Here is a 21,468-nt window from a genome sequence, read left to right on the forward strand (position 1 = left end):
GGAAGGGATAATATTTCATTACCTGGAGCTCTTAATGAGAAACCAGAACCCCTGGCCAGTCATCTTAAGCTGGCACATATATGTGATGCTTGCTCCTAAGCGTTCCTGTCTTTATCATCTTTGCATTATCACTTGGTGTCATGTTTTTTCCTGAAATGGAGGAATGCATCAATGCAACACTCCCAAATCCACAGTACTGTACTGCTTCTGACTGACAGAGCAGTACCAGAATCAGGAAGAAATATACTAATCTTCCCTCAGGATGTTGCCTTTTTTTTTCCTGTCCGGCCTTCTCAACTGCTGTTCCACTCATTGGTTAAGAGAAGCTGTGTGCTGCATCTTTCATCAGCAAACCAGATAACTTTTTCTCTCTTATGTGCCTCTCTTATTCCATTCTCTCCAACCACAAGTGCATCCTCAGACCAATCAAATCAGACAGACAGCATGCTTTACTGGATCAGATTTTTGCTCAGAGAAGAAAAAGACATAGAACAAAGGCAGTTATGCAAAAAAGAGCACCAATCCTGTTTCTATCATCATTGCCTGGGCAAGCTCAGCTTGACTTCTGTTCTTCCTTCCCTCCTATAAATGTTTTCAGGATAGGACTTAGAGTGGATATGGATACAACCACATTATGTGAGGGTGAGATGCAGCTAACCTCTTTCTATGTGACATTTCCAATATCTGCTCCTTCTCTTGGGGGAAAACCTCCTAGAATTCTATCAAATACCTTTTGCGTTTTTTTCCTCTAAAAATTCTAATGCTGCAAAGCACACAAGATTCAATACCAATTGATTATTCAGAACTTTCTGAATTTTTCAATGTGGTCTCTGTTTTGTGCATATGGGTCCTATGCCTGTGCAGTGCCCTGTTTGGAACATTGTAGCACTATGATTTTTGGCAGGAGCTTCACTCATTCTCCATATGTGTACCCACTAATGCTGAACCACCAGCCATTTCTCTTCAATTGTTCTTCAACCACCACAACTGGAATAATTTGGATTGTCTTCTGGAGCTAACATCTCAATTATATCCATTTTCTTTCTTACTATTATTCAGTCTTTAAAATACCCCATCTTTATTTACCTTGGAGAATTCATCTGTACTAACTCTCTAGAGCCCTTTCAATGGCAAAGTGGAATAAGGCCTGTTTCTAGCCCTCATCCTACTGCTGCAGTAACTTGGTTTTAAGCAGTCGATTTTGGAGCCCATAGCTAAATATAACTCTTCTGGCACTGAAAATTCACAGAAGGAAAATTCATAGAAGAAAAATGTCTTCATATTCTGCTCCTTCAGCAGATTCCAACAGTAGTTCCTGGCAAGGCTGAACTGATAACTTCTGTATCAGTTACTATTCAAATGCCTCTGTCTCTGCTAAAATTCTTGATGCTGATTTCAGAGAAAGTACAGGACCATCAGTGCCAGCAGTATTTAGAAAAAAATAATAATAAAAGGAAAACAAAATATTAAAAAAAACCCAGTAAATTCTTGAAATCATTCCATGATAGATCATTTTCATACTGATTATGGCTTCCTCAGGATTGAAGCATCTCTCTGCTGAGGAGGGGCTCCAAGATGACAATGGGTGAGCAGCACTGAGTCTATGGTCTCCATTTTATTTCATTTTATTCTATCCTGCAACATCCTATTTTATTCTATTTTACAAATTTTAATTTATTTTAAACTATATCGCCTGAAGAGTCATCTTTCTGCTCCAGCTATAATTTGATAAAATATACGCCAGGATTCAAGAATGGGAAAAAGGAAAAAGAGACAGCGTGTACATTCTGCAACACAGATTTCATCTAAACCTCTGAAGTAGCAGAAAATGGACGAATATACTATAAACAAACAGACAACTCCAGTAAGTAATTCTGCCCCTGCATCCTCTCCAAATAGATATAGTACTCATAATTCCTTGGAATGGGATTTACAAACTGAAATTGAAAGCCAGCAGCTTATAGAACTTTCTTCTTCCCTGTCAGGAGATGCCTCCCCTCCCTGGACTTCTGCCGTTTGTTCAGCAGCCGCTTTGCTTATGCAGGACGGGGATGATATAAACTTAAAAAGGGAGAATGTAACAGACTTTATATCTAGGCAGTGCTTGCTTACAGCACAAATGGTGATCTCAATCTTTGAACTTTTAACTTCAGTTAAAAATAAAGTTGACTCATTAAAGGAGTCCTTTGCAAAATACACTGAGAGTCACCCAAATAAAATAGAAGCTATAAAGACACCTGTCACTCACACTGACACACAGCAAACAGTCAACAGAGAATTCAAAGATGACCCCACTTCCGAATCTACCAGGAGAGAAAGGAATAACTATGGAGGGTATAATTCTCAAGAAGAAAATGGGCAGACACAAGAAAAATGTAATTATTACTTACAGATCAATCAGATCACCCTGCAGATTTCCAATTACAGAGTGAACAGAGGACGATGGGGCTACAGAAAGGCAGTCATTCTGTCCTTGAGCCAGCTGCTTTGCTGCAAACACTCTTTGATAGATTTATTACATGCTGAATGGCTGCCATCTAGAAGGGGCTGCATGCGTATTCTGCTAACGTTTAAGCAGCCTACAGTTCCTAGCACGCTCTTTAAAATGAAGCCCTTCCTGAGCACCTTTTCTATATTCCCAGTACGTGTTTTCTGCTCAGAGAAAGCTAGCCCACTTCTGGATCAGTTTTCCCAAGAAGGTACTACCACTTTAAAATCTAAATGTAGCAACTTGAACTCAGATAACTTTGAGGATGTTTCATCAGCAATGACCCTGAGAAAGAAGAGTATTAATCAACAAACTGTGTTATTTACAGTTAGGGAGTTTGTTGAGGACTCATTGGAAGAAAAGCTGATTGACTCCTTTGGTGCATTGCCAGATTTAGAGCAAGCAGACATTCTACAAAGACTGGATGAACTAAGAGAAACTTTGGTGACACCACGTTCTATAGCAAAGCCATTGATTGACTTGGCTTTACCTTGTACCCAGGATTGTGGCAATACACCCAATCAACAAATTGTTGATATTGCTTTACTTAAAAGCCCAGCCACACAGAAAACCATTGTAGAACCCTTAATATCTAATCCAGTCCCTGACAATCTGCAGCCTGACAAATTGTTACATCAATCAGAGAACCCAAAGTACATAGATCCTGAGGAAAAAGTTAACCTCTTGTCGTCTATGGATCCAGATGTATCTTTGACATCTTCCAACAGTGTGGCTTCCCAATTGTATCCCCCAGAAAATGCTTAGAAAATCTTGTGGGGGCTAGATGGAGACGCTGAAGATCAAACCATCAAAGGTGAAGAACTTTTGTCCCAGCAACTGGCAACTTCTCAGAGACAGAGGCCTGGGCCTTATACCATCTCTGGAACTACCAACTCTGATACTGATGTAGCCTTCTCTGAAATCTAACATATACCTATCTCTCCGACAGCTGAATCTAACAACAATCAACATGAAGCGTCCTGCGTTTCCATCATCCTTCAGGACTTGCCTTTGACAACGGTCACTTCTGGGAATTCAGATTGACATTCGGATGCTCCTCAATCCCTATTCTCTCATGGAATATTGCAGGCTGGAATGCTAAATCCAAAGACTCTGCTTTCATAAATTACATTGCTGAATTCGACCTACTCCTACTCCAAGAAACCTGGCTTGACAACAGCTTGTATATAAGTTATACATATAACTTTGTATATAAGTTATACATATAACAGTTGTATATAAGTTGTATATAAGTATATAAATCTTTTTCACTACTTGCAGTCCCTGGAGCAGGGCGAGGCAGATTGTGTGGTGGATAAAATATACAAATCTCAACTAAACTACATTCAAACATTATAGAGTTAGAGCCAATGGAGCACTATGCAATGTCTGTGCTGTTAAAATTTAATAACACTCTATTATTATTTTATTGGTTAATATTTATCTTCCACCTGTTCAAAACAGGTCCCAATTTAACAACTTATGGACTAGATTTGAAGCATATATAAGTACTCTTATGCTAAATAATCCCTCAGCTAATGTAATAGTCTCTGGTGACCTAAATGTTAGGGTGGGGGTGAATGATAAGGCACTCTTTACTCAGTTCCATCAGTACCCTCCAGAACTAGTCACAACTCCCCCTTTGTTAATCCAGCATTCTAAAGACTCAAAAGGGGACTACAAGGGGCTGTGCCTATTACAAACAATTAACAAACTAAATTTATATTTATTAAATGGAGCTATCATTAGTGATTTTCCTGGTGAATTCTCCCACTGGGTTGGCTCAAGACCTTCCCTGATTGACTATACTCTAATCTCATGGAACTTGATAACTTCTGTACAAAAATTTTATCTAGAAAATCGACCTGACAGTGACCATCTTCCAAGTATTACAGTCATAAAAGCATTTGACAATTGCTTTTTGGAAACAGAACCCACCCCAATTCAGGATTTAGATTCAGAGCCAAGGCTGGTCCGTGCCAAATGGACTCAGCAACTTAGTAAGCAAATCTCTCAGCTGCTTTTATCTGAAGCAGCACTGCAACTAAACCTCACCATAGTTAGAGAGAGGTCTGGGGATTTTCCTCTACAGACATTTACACAATTGATTCAGTTATTCCAGCCAGTGATCTCCACCCAGATATCAAGGAAAAGAGAAAATCCAGGGGGTAGGACTTATTCCTCCCAGCCCTGGTTTGATGCAGAATGTTTTGAGGTCAAAAGAAAACTCATCAGGGAATTTAAGCTATATAAAGAGAACCTAGCTGAGCATTCCATCCAAGACTTTATGGTCTTGAAGAAACAATATAAACATCTTTTACAAAACAAGAAAAGAGAATTTACTAAGGCTTCCTGGCAGCAATTGGTAACAGCATCTCAAGCCAGAAACTCCACTCTGTTCTGGCACTTGATAGCTTCCCATTCAATTGACAGGCATCCCTCACTTCCTCACCTTCTACCTGCATCTGTGTGGGAGGATCATTTTAGAGCATTATATTCACAAGAAGAGGTCTATACAATTGATTTAGATCTTAATGTTAACCTGCTCCCCAATTGGGCTCCTGTTACAATGCTGAAATAAAGAGGCTTATAAATCAGCTAAAGCCTGGTAAAGCTCCAGGCAATGACTTTATTACACCCGAAATACTACGTAATAATTTGGAATGGTGGACCCCTGTCTTTGCTTTCCTGTTTACCTATATTGAGCACACTGCACAAATGCCAGAGGATTGGGGCCTAGCTATTATCGTGCCTATTTATAAAAAGGGCACCTGAGACCTGCCTGCTAATTATAGGCCCATCAGCTTGTCAAGCGTAAGTAAGCTCTATGCCAGACACCTGTATAATAAATTAGTTGACTGGATTGATTCAGAGCACATACTGGCAGATGAGCAAGCAGGCTTCAGGTCTGGACATTCTATCCATGGACATGCTCTTGTACTTCAACATCTGGCCGAAAAATACACATCCAAAATAGGTTCAACACTATATACTGCTTTTATTGATTTTAGGTCTGCATTTGATCTGGTTCCCAGAGCAAGGCTTTGGTCTAAGCTCCTCTATACCACCATTGATAGATGATTACTGTTGCTCATGCATAATCTCTATAAGAACTCTAGAATCAAAGTTCGATGCAGTATGCAAGGCCATCACACAAATGAAATTCCAATTTACAAAGGAGTGAGGCAGGGCTGTATTTTAGCTCCCCTGCTCTTTAACCTGTATATAAATCCATTGGTGGCCAAAATAAACCAACTAGAATATCACCCTCCAAAATTGGCAAATAGGCATATTGCAACTTTGCTGTATGCAGATGACATAGTACTCCTATCACAAACACAAATTGGACTTAGATGAGCCTTGAGTTCTCTGGCCAGATATTGCTAAGAGGAAGCACTCGAAATTAACTATAGCAAGACTAAGATTTTGATTTTTGCTAAGAGACCTAAATTGCACACCTGGAGGATAAATGAACAGGTCAAATCTTTTAAATACTTGGCCATGGTTATTCATAGCTCCACTAAACGCAGTGCACACCAAAATTATGTTATACAAAATGCTCAAAAAACAGTGGTAGCAATTCAATCTTTTCACTTTACCAGAGGAGCACAGTATATCCCAGCAGTACTGAAGTTATATTCAGCTAAGGCTTGTACACAATTACTCTTTGGTGCCCAGCTAGGACCTTATTCTTCCTTCACTCCTCTGGAAAGGGTTCAATCCAAATTCCTAAGGGCCATATTTCAGGAACCCCCCTGCACTCCAAATGTAGTATTAAGGAGGGAGGCAGGGCTGCCCAAAGTTGAAACAGATGCATGGATTTGTATTGTAGCACATTGGCTGAAACTACTATTTTTTCCTACAGGTTTGGGTTCTTTCCTTGTTAAGGACAATTATCAATCAGTATGGGCCAGGACTATTTTACAAAAACTCCAACATCTTGGCTTTTCTAGGGAGGTGTTCCTAATGATGGGTTATGAGCGTGCACTTAGTGAATTCAAACAGCGTATCAAAGACCTGGAAGTCCAGCAGGACCAGTCTGCTCTTCCTAAGAATGTTTTTTTGAGCAGTCAAGTCTTTTCTTATAAGCCAGTGAGATACCTAAATTACATAACCATCCCCAAACTTTGGAGGGCACTAACTCTAGCACATTGTAATGTTCTTCCTACAGCAGTTTTGGAGGGCCAATACAAAAAAGTCCCATACGAGCTGAGATTGTGCCCCTGTGGACAAGGGGCTATTGAAACTACAGTACATGTCCTGCTATACTGTATTTTCTATTAGGATCTGCAGACCCATTTAATCACTCCTCATCTGGTAAAATATCCTGGAAATTCTGATTCTTTTTATGTGCGGTTGTTGCTATCTGATCAGAATGATTTAGTTTCCTTGAATGTAGCTAAATTTTGTTACACTGTTTGTAAAATCAGGCAGACGTTGACTGCCCATTGATGATCCCACCAATCTGCAAAGATACCATTATGTTTAGTTTTATTTTATTTTAATGTATTTTAATTCATTTTAATGAATTTCTCAACGTATTTTTTGTTTGTGGTTCTGGTCTGTGACAGTAATAAAGATGATTCTGATCTCTCTGCTGTTGTAGAGATCTTCCATTCAGTTATTTTTAAAAACTATTTCATTTTGCTTGAGAGATTTGTTTGCAAGTTCCTCCTATCCTTCTATCATGAGCCAAGGACACTGACTTGATTTTCACTGATTTTTCACTATCAGTGCACGACAGCAATCTTTCCAGTTTACTGTGAAAATTTGTTTAAAAGAATGTTACTTGTTTTGTTTCTTGAAACTGCATTTCCATGGCTATTATGTGATGTACCACAATTAAGAGGGGAAAAAACCCAATTCTGTTCTACCAACAATGCCCCCTTGGCTACAATCTTTCTATCCCTGGATGGTTAAATTAATTTACAGATATTTGTTCTGTCTCTAGCCATTTGAAATTGCCTCGACCTGCATCCTTACATACATCTAAACCATCTCAGCAATCATCACCTATTCAAGTACACGCAACCATAATGCAACCCTCTGCAACTTCCTCTTCTTTTCATCTGCATCTCTCAGACAACAGAATATCAATTTCCTAAATTGCCTTAAAGAAGACTGGCCTTTTGATGGGAAGGTTTCCATTCAGAGAATTCTTTGGCTTCCTCTTCTGATACTATGGTTGTAGATCAAAACCTAATCTTAACTTCTGAAGATAACCATTTTAACAATGGAGTATATAAGGATGGTTCATTTTTTTTTGGTAATACTTTTATTATTTTATTTGCTAAAGCACAAGCAAAAGAAGAACAAAAATTATTTTAAAAAAGCTAATCCTAAAATAAAACAAAATATATGTTTGTGTAAAATATAATCACATTACAAAGAAGCTCACTTGTTGAACAACAGATTAAACAGTGACCACATAAAGTCATACTGATCTCATTACATCTATAAAAGGGCCAGTTCAAAGGCCAAAAATGAACATGTTTCTTCAGTTTAAGAATTTACATCTGGGGTTATAATTTCTTTCCAGCCACACATTAATCTTCTTTGCTACCTAGAATTCCTCATGAACCAATGTACCTAGAATTCCTCATGAACCAATATATTCAATTTTTTAATGTATAAACATTACAATGATATCTTAAACCTTAATTCTCTTTTCAATACCTTATTACTACAAAAAAAAAACACATTAAACCAAAATGGGACAAAGAGCAAGTCCAAATCATGTGTTAAAAGTTTCTTCAAACTTACTTCATCTTCCACAATCTTAACACCCAAGCTTTTTTGAATATCTGCTGGGATGTTTACTGAACAAGAAAAATATTTTTCATAGAATCATAGGGTTGGAAGGGACCTTGGAGGTCTTCTAGTCCAACCCCCTGCCCAGTGTAGGAATCCTCAGACCATCTCGGACAAATGATTGTCCAGTTTTTTCTTGAAAACTTCCAGTGATGGAGCACCCACAACCTCAGGAGGCAGGCTATTCTATTGCTTAATAGCTCTCAGTTTAGATGGATTAATCTCATAAGATACATATCTGACAGTATTTAAAATGCAAGACCGTTGATTTGGTAAAATAGGACATTCTAACTCTTTGTACTTGTAAATTACCGATATTTATCTTAGTAATGTTCAATTTTCATATAACTCAGCTGTAGGTTTAGAACTCAGCAAGATCTTTTCCAATATGGCCAACAATTTAGGAGTATCAGAGGCTGCCAACAAGATGGGTCCAAAGTGATAAATCAACAACTGTCATTGTCACTGTGCATTTTTAGGCACATTTTTTGTACAAAACTGAAAACTAAGAATATTTAACAACCTGTTGTTCTAAAGGTTCACTTGTTAAGATCAAACAAATGTTAACTGCCAGTTCAGGAGCCTGTCTTCCAATTTTTTCAGGATATGACTACTACGTCAATGCTGAAATCTATGCTCCCCACCCTCCTACAAATTCTTAAGAAGTCAGAGACTAAGTCATTGTTCAAGTATTCAACTGTGAAAAGAACTGAACATTCCTACAGAGTGCAAGATGCTTTTCCAAATTCAGCCCTAGAGGATAAGCAAGGTAGAAATGGTCAATGGGATGGAAAATCCCATTCTTTTGAAGTTTTATTTGTATGAGATGCAAATTACCAGTTTTGTATGGCTTAAGTATGAGCATTTCCACTGGAAGAAACATCTTTCTTTCTCAGCTTTCCAAAAAAGGTTTACTCAAAATATACCATTGTACCAAAGTGGATTGTTGGAATTCTTAACTCTCCATATCTACCATTTCTTGTGGTGTCATTTTTCCTATCTTCTGCTTGCTATGCAAACAATACTGGATAATTTGTCTATTAATTTTATGAGTCCTTATTTCATATTTCTACTGTCCCTTAACACAAACATTTTTGCTTTATGGTGGGAGTAGATGCTTATCAGCTTAAAACCCTCCACTTTGGTCTTGCTGCAGAACCACAAGTTTTCACCAGATATATGGCAATTGTAGTTTATTTGCAATAGCCATACACGTCTTGATTTTTCAATAACTTATGTACTACTCTTTTTCTGCTATTTGTTTTGGATTTAAAAGTCAATTCAGAAGAGAAAACCTAATTATTTCCCTCTCAGATTCTTTACTTCATTAGTTCTTGTCACAACACTATTCTTGTTGGACAACAGGTGTGACACTATTGCGTAAGAGATAACCTGTCTTCTTGACACCTGTATTGTGTCAGTTCTTTAAGTTCATTTCTCCTGGAACACATGACATCAGCTAAACAAGAGTGTGCAACTTCTGTTGCTTCAAGGATTCCACCTAGCTTTCGATGGCATTGACAAAAGCCCTGCCCCCAAAGTGGGTGGGGATTCCAAAGGGCTTACAGAGTGTAAAGTTTGTCCTTCAATAAAAAATGATGTGGGTGGGTGGGGGGTAAAAAGGGGACTGTAAAAGTGATGTTGGCAAATTGAATAAGGCTTCCAACATATCTTTTATACTCCTGAGCTATAACAATCACTTGCTTATAAATGTGACTACTACAAATGTGGTAGTTACAATCAATACCTGCTTGTGCAGGCATTTAGAATCCTTGCATATTCCACATTTAGTATAAGATTCTCTACAGTGACCATTAGATATTAACCATACATAAAAAGGTATACTATTCATGCCTATTTCTTTGAGTACAGTAACAGTGCATATATCCTTCATGAGATTCTGAATGCATTATAGTTCTTGAGTACAAGAGTCATATAATTGGAGAAGTTATAGGATATCAATCATCTTGAAACTGTAGCAGTGTTCAAGGAAACATTACTGTTTGGGACCTTCTCAATGGAACAAAACTGCTGCCTCTTCTACATGTAACAATTTAGCTTTGAGACTGATGCTTATTTCAGAGGATTTACCTGATGGCAGTGTTCTTGACTAAGCAAAAGACTCTAGCTGTGTAGCACCTCAACTATTTAGTCATGACATTTTGCAAATGGCAGCTGGAACAGGATATAGCTTGCACCATTTTTAGACAATGAACATTAATTTAGAACATTCATCTATTCATATCCAAGGCCAGCATATAGAGTGACCAGCTCTGCAACTTAAGGCTGCATTATAGAGGATGTATTTCAGTTCCTGTAGGCCAGTGTCCTATCCTTCTGTCAATTCTGCTGTCACCAGAGTTCTAGTAAAAATTATCCAGAATAAAGCCAACCATATATTAATTGCACCTTAAGGGTCACATAACTCTTTTTTTAACTGCTTTTGCTTTGTCAGAATGGAATAATTTTCACTTTCCACTGATACCAGATCTGCTTGGTCTGTACAGAAGCACTATCTGCTACTGGAACTTAACTACACTTTGATTGCATGGTAACACCAACCGCTACTCCAAATCGGTCTTTTAGCTACAGGAAATAAAAGCCTTCAATTAGAAAGGTATTTAATTTTAATGTGGGGTGGGTAGGGTGGAGTTGAATTTTGCCAATGATAGTATTCAGTATGTTGATATTTTTTAACTTGACACACAGTCATTGCCATTTTGAAGATATTCAATTCAATTTGATTATGTGTCACCAAGTTGGTGTTGACTCTTAGTGACCACATAGATGTCTCCAGGAAAATCTGTCCCAAACCTGGTCTCTTTAAAGATATACTTCATTTCTTTTTAATATACTGAGATAGATCAAGTTTCTGCTTTTTCACATCCTATGGTTAAGCAATTTCTGAAGGAACTGCTTAACTTGTACACCTTGTTAGAGTCAATTACCACCTTCTGTTTATAGTGGTTGTTCTAGAAATCAGCTTTCTTGAAAACTGTTGCTTCTATTAGGGTGTTCATGCCAATTACGTTCAACAGGAAACCTGCCTATGTAAGTCATGTATCAAGAGTCAAAACACCAAAATAGTAAGTGCAAGAACCAATGTTTATTAGCATTTCTTTACTGTGCCTCATCATAGTATTATGAATAAAAAAGATGGTTTGGGGAATATTAGAGGACCAAGTATTTTAGGTTCTTTAATCTCTAGATGAAAAACAGTTTCTGATTTTATTCTGTGATGCAGAACTGAGGCTCAGATATTGATTAGAAATCCATGGAATCAGAATAGATAGAAGTGCCAATGGAAGTGGAATTATGAGTAATATAGTACATACAGTTGCAGTATGGACACACATCAGTGCTCAAGTTAGTACCAAAGAGCTCAGAAGACAAGACAATGTTTTTCCCCCTTCTCTGGTATATTAGTTGGATTTTTGGATAAGTTATTTTCTTGCTTTTATCTTGGAAACGATTTTCCTTTATTTCTCTTTTTCCACTATTTTTCATCAGAACTAAGAAAAAAATGGTGGATCTATGCCTTACAAAGGGCATGGCAAGTAGCCTGGGCAAGGCCTCAGCCAAAAATTGAACTTTGAAATATTCCAAATGGGCACCCCACAGGTACAGAACAGTTGTACATTCAGATGACTACTAAAAGAGCCAGTTTGAGCAGAGTAACCAGATCTTCCAAGCCATATTGTTCTACTGTATTTTAATCCTATATTATGGTAAAGGTTGAAAAGAGTTTTTGCCATTTAAAACCCATTTGTATTAAAACATTATTCTGCAATGAATAGTTAAAAATACAAACCTTTGCACATTAATTCAGATGTAAATCTCACTAAGTTCAATGGTTTTGCCTTCTAATAAGATTAAAATTGCAGTCTCAATTACATTAAAGGGAAAATTTCATCAACTGTTTTTTTCTCCTACAATAAGTTTTGGTATGTTGCCCATTCTCTATCTTTTTATCAGTAGTAAATCTGACTAAGAGTTACTCTAAAACAAGTGCCCATAAGGTTACTGTCTCAGAAATGCTTCAGTAATTATAAATTGCTTGGTCAGAGAGGGATGAAATAAAACATTACTGCATGACAGTTTTCATTACTGTTCAGCTATTTCTTTAATACTGGGGGTAAATATTTTTAAATCTCAGATATTTTTATATTTGACAGGAACCTAAGATCTAAGTAGTATTAATGTGGGTGGATGCTTCTTCCTCTCTCCTGCTAGTAAGTCACTACTGCTTAGCCTAAGGGCTCTTTTGAAGTAATTGAATAATTTATTGAGCCAGCTGCATAATACAAGGCAAGTCACGGCTTAATGATCAACCAGCAAAGTGCTGCCACATGCTGTGTTTGTTTTTCTCCAGCAAGTGGGTTTGCCTAACAAATTAAAGATGCTCCATCTCTGCCTGTTTACAATGCCACCAAACCAGGGACACTGGATAGTTTCTTTCAGAATGTGCCACAGAAAGTCCCAATTTATTTATTTTATCTGGGGTGTTCCAAAATGAAAAAAATCTAAGTTCCTTCTTCAGACAATAAACTAAACTGGGGATGCACAACTTTTTCCAAACTGAGGACTATATTTAGTTTTCATAGAACAGGAGTCATATGTGAGTAAATCAAAGGAAATACTGACAATCAATGGATGGTATGTATACATGTAAGTGTACTGTCCATATTAACACACACATACACATTACATGCAAACATTTAAAAACCACTCTTAAAATCACCTGATTCTTTCCATATATTGAATTTATTTTTATTGGCTGGCTGCCTGGTCCACTACATAAATTATCTCCACATTCTGACTGTGGAAACCTAGAACATCTGCTGGTGGACATTCTGGAATTCACAGTCAGAAATCAGGAATGAAGATGGCTGTTTGAAGTTTTTGTAGTGGGTATGAATAGCAATGGGGCGGATAATAATAATGCTGCTGCTGTATGTAAGAACACTAACTGAAATGAAATCGCTGCTCAACACTGTCCAAATATACAGCCAAGATATTGCAATGGAGTTTGGACTGGACAAATGTACCACTCTTACCATCAACAGGGGAAAAATAGTGAAAACTGAAGGAATCAAGATGCCCAATGGAAATAACTTCAAAAGTCTGGATGAAGAAGATTACTGCAAATACCTGGGGATCCTTCAGGGTGACACTACCAAGCACACTGAAGTCAAGAAAAAGGTTAGTAGTGAATACATCAGAAGAGTGAAGAAGATCTTAAAGTCCAAACTCAGTGGAAAAAATACCATTAAGGCGATTAACACCTGGGCAATTCCAGTCATTAGATATACAGCTGGAATAGTGGACTGGACTCAAGCTGAACTAAAAGTCCTAGACAGGAAGACCAGAAAAATAATAACAATAACTCATGCCCTTCATCCACGTAGTGACGTTGAGAGACTCTACTTACCAAGGAGCATAGGTGGGTGTGGAATGTTACAAGTACACCAGACAGTTGAAGAAGAAAAAAAGCACTGGAAGAATATCTGAAGGATAGTGAAGAAGATGCACTGAAACTAGTATACCATGAAGGCTTACTGAATACCAAAGAAACCAAACTGGCCTATAAGAAAGACCAAATGAAGAACAGAAAAGAGACATGGTAAGGTAAAGTATTACATGGCCAGTTCACAAAAAAACTAGCAGGCAAAGCAGATAACAACAAGAACTGGCAATGGCTAAGAGCAGGAAAGCTGAAGAAAAAGACAGAGGAGTTAATTCAAGACTAAGTCTTAAGAACAAGTGCATATGAAGCCATAACTGAGAAGACAGCAATAGATAGCAAATGCTGCCTCTACAAAGAAGTTGAAGAAACAGTGGACCACCTACTTAGCTGCTGCAAGAAGATTGCAGACTGACTACAAACAACAGCATGACAAAGTAGCAACAATGGTGCACTGGAATATCTGCAAGAAATACCATTTGCCTACAAGCAAGAACTGGTGGGACCACAAAACAGACAAATTAATAGAAAATGAAGAAGCTAAAGTGCTCTGGGACTTTAAAATTCAGACAGACAAGCACCAGAATAGAAGAGAAAGAACTGGAGAAAATCACAAGATACAAAGACCTGCAAACAGAAATAGAACGATTGTGGCAAAAGAAAGCAAAGATAGTACCAATAGTAATAGGTGCCTTGGGTGCAATCTGAAAACAACTGAAGCATCACTTGAACACCATCAACACTGACAAAATCACCACCAGTCAACTGAAAAAGGCAGCTTTACTTGGAACAGCTTATATCCTGCGACGATACCTTTAACTCCATTGAACAACATCTGCCTATCCCAGGTCCTTGGGAAGGACTCAGTAAGTGGATAAAAATGTCAAATACAGTCTAAACATCTGCCTGATTGTGTGACCAACCATAATTCAAAGAGAAGGGATGAAGGAAAGTCACAGAAAAGTATAAGGACTGCCCTTAAAAGTATGTATACATGTGTGTGTGTGTGTGCGCACGTGTGTGTATAAATAATTAAAAGTTTTAAAGAGAACATAAAAACGAACACAAATTAATACAGAATAAAGAAAACAAAGAGAGAAAAGAAAAAAGACAAAAGTGCAGAAAGATAAAAAGAAATAGAAAGAAGCAGCTTCCGATTTCCTTTGTAGGAAATATGATTACAAAGTTAACTCTTACTCTATGATTAAAAACAAAAGCTCATTGTTTTCTATTATCTAATTTTTTTTCTAATCACTGAAACCACAAGTCATAAGTGCATTTTTTTCTGTTTCATGCAAAAAGTCTATACAGACTGGACTTAACAACCACAAAGGGACCAGAAAATTTGTTGCTAAGAGGCGTCACATGACCACACCTGATTTTATGATTTTTAGTGGTGGTCGTTAAGTGAATCACCATGGTCATTAAGTGAACCACACAGTTCCCTATTGATTTTGCTTGTTGGAAGCCAGCTGGAAAGGTCACAAATGGCAATTACATGACCCTTGGATGCTGCAACTGTCGTAAATACAGTACATGGCAGTTGCCAAGTGATGGTCCTAAGTGTCAGGACCGGTCATAAGTCACTTTTTTCAGTGCAGTCGTAACTTCAAACAGTCGCTAAACAAATGGTCTGAAGTTGAGGATTACCTGTAAGGGGTTTCCAGTCAGCCATAAATGTAGATATTGTCTTTTCTCTAATCAATTAAGTCAATTTAGCCATTCCTGCACGTTCTATCAGCTTTACCTGCCCTTTAAAGTTCTGAGAAGCTGTATGTTGCCCACTGACTATGCAACTTCGCATTAAACAAACATCAAGAGTCATCTATGGTTTGGTTGATATACTTGCATGAGGACTCAACAAATATTTTCTTTGATAAACCATAATTTCACTTGTCATATCATATAAGTTGGTTGTATATGTATCACTCTGCTATTTTGCTTGAAATAATTTATTACTAGCTGATATTTATGTTGTACAGTTGATTTGTAAATGGTTTTGACTGCTGGCAAGGTTATTTTGGGGCATGACCCAAGGGAAAAAATATTGTGCCCCTGCACTTTCTGACTCTATTAACTATTATAGCACAACAGTCTGATAGTAATGTCAGTTATATGTTATACTTGTGTTTCAGATAAAGGTAAATTTCTTTGGTATCATTAATTCCATCTTATATAATAAAACTTTCTTTAGAATGGGAGTGAGGAAAGTTGCTGGTCTGCTTTACAAATAAAAGTATTTTTGGCTATTACTGAATAGTATACAAACCTGTTTTTCATTAGACGGACTTCTCTTTTTCGTGCTGCTTCTTCTGCTGGTTGGGTGGGAAGAGCTGGGGAGGATGCCATGACGACACCAGGTGCAATAGTGCTTGTGGGTGCTGTGCGAATTTGGTAGGTCTGAACATCTCCTGAAGCAGCTAAGAAGCATTACAAAATGTTATATTTGACAGTACTGGAAGACAACTCTTTAAAAAAAGATATGAAGATCTGTTAATACTATCCATTCAGGTGGCAGTTCTCTTCTTCCATTACTGTAACTGGCATGGTTAACTGCAACTCTCATAGCAAAAATATAAAGTTTCTGCCAGTCTGTATTTATCTGTACTTATCTGCCGTTCTGTACTTCTGTACTTATAGAAATAACATGCAATTCTCAAGCATTCCTCAAGCATATAGAAATAACATGCAATTCTCAAGCACTTCTCTCTGCATTGAAATTAGTTTTTATTGAACTATGATTAACAAGCATTATCAAGTAACTAAATTAACATAAATCCAAGATGCATAGAGAAAAAAAAGATATAGAAAATACAAACAAATCTACTAAGATGTGAATAGACAGGTACTATACATGTACAAATTTACCATATATGTAAACTATTACCATATTTTAGTCTATTGCTATTGTGGTAAACCATAAAATCCATCCAAATTTGATAAAATTGTGGTTCCTGCCTCTGATGCCTCATTATTTTAATTTTGTGATTTTTTTCTAATATGGCAATTGAAGAGACCTTGTTAATTCACATCTCAATTGTTATGTTATCTAGAGTTTTCCAATGTTGGGCAATTATTATTTTAGCTGTTAAATTAAATAGATAGTAAGTTCCTTATTTTTAAGCTTGAGGTTTGGCCCTATAAATAAATGCAGGAAGCCTAATTCTGGGGAGCATTCAATTTCTTTGTTTAGTGATGGTAGTTATCTCCCCAAAAATTTTACACCAAAAGGGTATAGCTTTATTGCATGACCGTCACAAATGGAAATATGAACTTTTTTTTGACAAGCTCTCCAACATTTGAAAGAATAATTTTTATATATGTGTGCCAATCTAACTGGAGTCAAGTGCCAGCAATGTATAATCTTCCACTGTAGTTCTTGCACTGAAACTGAGGTGAATCCACCCAGTTTCCATAATTTCTGCCAATCTGTCTTCTGTATGGAATTACCAAGATCAGTATCCCAAACTTCCTTTAAACCATGGGGTGAATCTCCTATTTCTAATTGCAATAATAACCTGTAGTTCAATAAAAACAAATTAAATAACATAATTAGTAAGATCCAATTTGGTCACTGTGGCAGTCAAATTATGTTTTAAATAATTCTTTGCTCCAAAGAATGCTGCTACCAATAAGGCTGAAGATAATTTTGGGAGAATCTGAAATCAAACTTTAAAGAAAAGATTAAAGAGATTATTATCTAAGAGTTTAGGGGGAGACAACATGTGGGCCTTGGGCTAGTTTCATGTAAACCCATTTCTAATTACAAACCTACTATGCAAGAAATCAATATAAATTGCTGGTATGAATTATCTGTCCCATTCTTGCAACTGTCTACTTCAAAGAGACAGAAAACTATCAGAAAAAGAAACAAGGTAGCAAAAGCATGCAGAGCATGCTTCTGGAATTCTTTCCAACTCCTTTGGAAAGGAGAGGAGTTGGTCACAGAAAGCTTCTGAATTTATTTCAGTATGTGTGTTATGTCTGCGTTTCTGTTCTCCTTTAAGTTTACATATTTGTGTCAGACAGAAAATGTGTGTGGCTATAGCCCTTGCTTGTTTCAGCTCTGCTCATCTTATCCCCAACAGATTATACTTGAAGAACAGGGGAAAAAGCCTCCTCCTATTGTAGTAACTAGCACTTTTAACAATGGATGGATGGATGGATGGATGGATGGATGGATGGAAGGAAGGAAGGAAGGAAGGAAGGAAGGAAGGAAGGAAGGAAGGAAGGAAGGAAGGAAGGAAACATAAAGCATTAACCTTGAGTAAATAATTTAAGAGTGTCATTATCTTACCTTGTACCACTACTTGGTTGCTGGGTACCAGAATTTGTTGTCCATCAGTAGTCTGTGCATACTGTAAAATAGTGGTACCAGGCTGGGTTGCAGCTGCATTGGTCATGGTTAGAGTCTGCAGGCCCTGGACTCCATCTGTGCCATTGTTTGCTAACTGGATTGCACCTCCCTGGGTGATAGCAACTGGAAACAGGCAAAGGCAGGTGAGCAGTTCAGATATTAAGAATATTGTAAATAGTCTGAAAATAAGGTTGTTTAAAAGATTTACTTTTTTATGTTGTTTCCTATGTGATTATATTGAGATTCTCTGAATATATTTTATTCATCACAGCTGTTAACACAGACACTATCCTGATGCAGCAATTTCAACAACTGATAGATAAATCATTACACAAAGCAATGCTGAAAACTATTTTGTCAATGGCATGTTTTTGTTTCTTAAACCTGTGTTATGGCAGAATGGCCCAAGCATTTTTTTCTCCCCAAAATCATTAAAAGAGGGTGGGCAGGGTTTTTTTTTTGCAATGAATTCCTAATTCTTTGATGGGCAAAATGCATTGACCAGGCACAATCCCTAATTACCAAATATTAATTTTCCTAGTGACATGCAATAAAATTCTATACTAATCTACTTCTGAAGAGACCTACTGATGTAGAAAAGTGTAATTTGCTATATGTATTTTGCAAGATGTGACTTTTTAAAGATTCACAATTTGTTTTCTAACAATTTAATTAATAAATCCAGATAGTAGCATTTAGTAACAATATGCATTGATTGTGTGATTCCTTAGTTTTTTTGATAATGAAAGGTATGTTTAATTAGGGAAAGAAAATTGGTGATAAATTTTTGCTGATTAATGAAAAGTGATAAAAATTAGCAATCTATTTCTGACAACCGAGCTCTGTTCATTCCAATGGTAACAATGGTTTCCTCTTTCTCTTATATATTTTGTCCTTCTTACATCTTTTTATCAGTTTTATCCCGTTGCTCTCATCTGTTGCCTCTGTGTCTCAGTATCTTTTGCTCTTCACATACAATTACTGTTCTTAATTTTTTCTGTACTTATTTCTGTATCCTTTTTCATGAAGTTCCTCAGTCTGCTACGTCTCATTCAGATTGCAACAGGAATACCATTCACACATGGTCCCTCATTCAATGCTTCCAGCATCAGTTCCTCAGTTCCACCACATATACATCAATCCATTCATGCAGACAATACCTGCATGCACAGCATTGCCATATTGATGATGGATATCAGCAACACCAGTCCCTAAAAGAAAATCAGGACCACACTGGGGACCAGAGCAAATAATAATCACAAAACTCTATGTCCTTCATCCACCCTCCCAGCCTCGAACACTGAACATGTAAGGATGATTTCACATGGCAATGCTTCTGTCATGAGATAAACTAGAACATAAATCATGCTTTCATGCAATAGCTATTGTTGAGCAAATATTATATAATATAATCAGACTCAATATGAATTAAATGCATCATTCTTACTGCCTGGAAACTTTTCACTTTAACTGGTGATGTAAATTGGTCCTTACAGCCATGATGGTACGTGAACAGATAAAGAGCATTCTATCCTTTACAGTAAGTAGGGCAGTGAGGAACCTGCTGGGAAGGTGATGGAACAGAACTATGGCCATAGCACTAAGAAGAGCACCAGCAGGCACACCCCACGCTAACTTTCTAAGAGATGTTTAAACTAAAAAAAATTCCTGCATAATAATGCTTAAGCAAGCTTCACTGGTCCTGCTCCCTTGTTGAGGTGTCACTCTTGCATGCTACTGGTTTGTTTAATGACAAATGTTTTGTTTTGCCAACACAGCAAACACTGGGTTTATCCTTCAGTAACAGCAGGACTTTCGTTACACACATTTCTCTTCTGTTCCAATAATCCTTTGGTATGTTGTCATATACTTCATCAGATATGACACAATTTTGAAATCTGAAAGTGGCAAATATGGGGCTCTGAAAATTTTTTAGTACTTTGGGGGGAAATTATAATATGGATACTAAACACTTTTTTATTTTCATTTAAGACTTTATATGCTTTTCCTTTCCTGCTATCATACAAGAAACAGGTCACGTACTGTATTGCCCACTGCTTGTTTGATAAATTGGAGTTGGCACTGTGACAGTAGTAATAGCAGGTGCTGTTGCTTCCTCTTCAGACTTTTCTTCTTCAATTCTTGGCACTCCTGGGGCATCTGAGGACAAATCATTCAATATTTTCCTAAAAAAGAAATAATATTGGAGAATTCTTAACAAATCTTAACCAATGATAATCATACAGTACATGTAACAGAAGACTTGTAGAGACATGAAGGCAATTGTACTTCTGTTCTTGTCAGAATTCAGATACATGCTGCCTCTGAATCAAAGATAATCTATAATATACCTGTCCTTGTCTATGAGTTGTAATAACAATGAAATCTAAAAACATACGTTATGTACTATGAGAAATTAAAAGCTAGTTTCTTTTGTCTGCTCCAAATCAACTGTTCATAACAATTCAGAGTTTTACTGTACTTCTCTCCCCCTTCATCCAGCCTTTTCAATACTTGGATATTTTTTTCTGTACCTCTCACAATTCCATATTACTGCTTTTGAGACAAAGTAATCAGAACGCTGCATTATATCTCAAAAATAATCATACTATAGATTTGTTAGATTCTACTAGATTGTGCTTAAGGATCTCCTTTATAGTCACATAGTAGTAGTAGTAGTACCACCAATAATTAAAAAAAATAAAAATTGCCAAGTCATAGGACTTCATGATTAGAGAAATACTTACTGGACTGGTAATAAGTACTAAGGAAAATGACCTTTAGTAAGCAGGTTAGGAACTAAAAACTGAAGGGAATAAGTATGAAACCAAGATACCAAAGAGAAAATGGCTATGGAGCTACAAGATTTCAGGTGAAAGTGGTAAAAATATGAGTGATAAAGATAGGTAAGACTAATCAGAGTTGCAAGCAAGTAATTAAGGGAGTTAAGAAATTGAGGGCATTTTATACTGTCTAAAAAACTTCAGAATTTGGAATAAGTTCTCTGCCAGATAGATTCTGAAGGTATGCCATTCCTTTGCAATGTCAGGAATAGAACAGCATTTTCCAGCTGCTGATACAAATCTGCTAGCAGAGGGGCCAAAATTGGCATTGTCAAGGACTTGGTGAGAGAACAGCAAGCTTAGACTGAATCCTAAGCTTTTTCAGATCTATCCCTTACTTCCTATGCTAGTTATAAAAGTTAAAATGCCTCAGGGAACTCAATGGAGAATCCATCCAGTTGCTCTCTTCCATAAATCTCCCATTCCACCCATTTCACAGCAATAAATACCTTTGACTGAATTTTATTACAATGAAATAACAAGCAGCATGACTTTATGATTTTAT

The 21,468-nt window shown here is 37.0% G+C and overlaps 1 protein-coding gene across 2 annotated transcripts in view; it reads right to left on the bottom strand.

The window, feature by feature from the left end:
• CREB1 (cAMP responsive element binding protein 1) overlaps positions 1-21,468 on the bottom strand; it is a 59,379-nt gene that overhangs the window by 9,607 nt on the left and 28,304 nt on the right. The window contains exons 5-8 of one of the 2 annotated variants that reach the window (XM_007433717.4): positions 20,164-20,306; positions 19,281-19,331; positions 18,061-18,243; positions 16,033-16,183 (exon numbers count right to left, since the gene is read on the bottom strand). In XM_007433717.4, the coding sequence (XP_007433779.1) occupies positions 16,033-16,183; positions 18,061-18,243; positions 19,281-19,331; positions 20,164-20,306 (528 nt within the window). The remainder of the gene's footprint in view (positions 1-16,032; positions 16,184-18,060; positions 18,244-19,280; positions 19,332-20,163; positions 20,307-21,468) is intronic. The other variant, XM_007433718.4, reaches the window with a different exon arrangement.

The sequence above is a fragment of the Python bivittatus genome, unplaced genomic scaffold, assembly GCF_059951505.1.
Source record: "Python bivittatus isolate LINGU-HERP-01145 unplaced genomic scaffold, Pbiv_v1 ctg000200_np1212, whole genome shotgun sequence".
NCBI lineage: Eukaryota > Metazoa > Chordata > Lepidosauria > Squamata > Pythonidae > Python > Python bivittatus.